Genomic DNA, 1,257 nt, shown 5'->3' with positions numbered 1-1,257 from the left:
GCACTGAGACAGACCTGTGAAGGAGCCTTGAGATCTGATGTCGTGTGCTATGAAGCCGGCGGCAAACACGAGCAGAACCATGAGCAGTTTCGACCAGGGGATCCCATGACCACGCATCTTTACCTGCAGATTCTGCAGACAAAACATGCAAACACTGAGCACAGTACTTCAGTATTTCTTTGTGTCTGAGAAAAAGTGTTTGTTACTGTTGTATGCAAAATAGTTTTTGTTTGCAGCCACTGTGTCTTTCTCACCTGACACAGGTTATTGCACTCCTGAAGGTCATGAGATTCAATGGTGTCTCTCATCTCCTCATTGGTCACTTTGAAAGACTGGATTGTTTCTTCAAGGTTCTTCCGCAGCTAAAGATGGAAAATACAACACAGCAGTCAAGTACAAGAGGATTTTAAAATACCAGATAAACTCTTTTTAGACAATAAAGGGACGTTTGCACTTCTCCACCACAAACATTTTATTCTTGTCCCTCCAGTGGTATCTTTTAAACCCATTAAAGACCCATATACTTTTTTAGGTTTTTAATAGTCATCATGAAGACAAAATGACTGGTTGTGCTGTTTTATATGTTTGTTTTTATTTATTTCTTCTCAGTGTAATGCTGTTCTGTTTTTATGATTTTATCCAGATATTCCACACTTTGGAATTTACTGACATCCTCTTTATGTCTGTATTTTTATTTGAGAGTAATTATCAATAAAATAATCTCTTTAGTCAATGTTTCAAGGGAGCTGGGTTTGATTTAAAAACCATCAGGGGTCATACCTTTGGTGGCAGGATATTCCAGGACTTCAATAAATGATTCAACAGCAGACTGGAAAAAGAAAAGAGAAATGAACAGTCAGCTTCAAAATCTAAACTACATACTCATGTGTCCATAAATGTAACTTACACTTGCTAAAAAGCTTAATATGAGTTTTCATATCACATGTATAAAGACCAAGATGTGTGTGTGTTAAGTGTGTCTGTCTCACCTGGACTGGGGTAAGTGTTTAGTGTAGAGCTGCCTCCACACTCCGAGACTTTGTACATCCACACACAAACACTCTGTCATACAGTTGAGCAGCTGAAAGAAACATAAGAGAGAGAAACGGATGATTTTAACTGATAACACTGTTTTTGAAACGCCACATTCCACACGATGCCTTCTCCAAACTCGAACAAAAAAGACCACATCCTTCAGCTATATTACATGATATGATAGTGATAGTAGTAGTAGTAGTAGTAGTAGTAGTAGTAGTA

At 38.0% G+C, this 1,257-nt stretch overlaps 1 protein-coding gene across 1 annotated transcript; it reads right to left on the bottom strand.

Annotated features, from left to right (window-relative positions):
* Positions 1–10: 10 nt before the first annotated feature.
* LOC111656468 (transmembrane protein 214-like) lies at positions 11–1,093 on the bottom strand (the record flags this gene model as incomplete). Its single annotated transcript, XM_023408198.2, has 4 exons — positions 990–1,093; positions 781–829; positions 255–362; positions 11–132 (listed from the first exon to the last, which is right to left on the bottom strand). Coding segments are annotated over exons 1-4 (359 nt in total), but the record flags the coding sequence as incomplete, so codon positions are not given.
* Between the last annotated feature and the right edge of the window lie 164 nt (positions 1,094–1,257).

Source organism: Seriola lalandi, unplaced genomic scaffold, assembly GCF_002814215.2.
Source record: "Seriola lalandi dorsalis isolate HSWRI2012SDOR001 ecotype SW California unplaced genomic scaffold, Sedor1 jcf7180001976405, whole genome shotgun sequence".
NCBI classification, from domain to species: domain Eukaryota; kingdom Metazoa; phylum Chordata; class Actinopteri; order Carangiformes; family Carangidae; genus Seriola; species Seriola lalandi.
The sequence above is the reverse complement of the archived record's forward strand: the minus strand, read 5'-3'. Positions and strand labels throughout refer to the sequence as shown.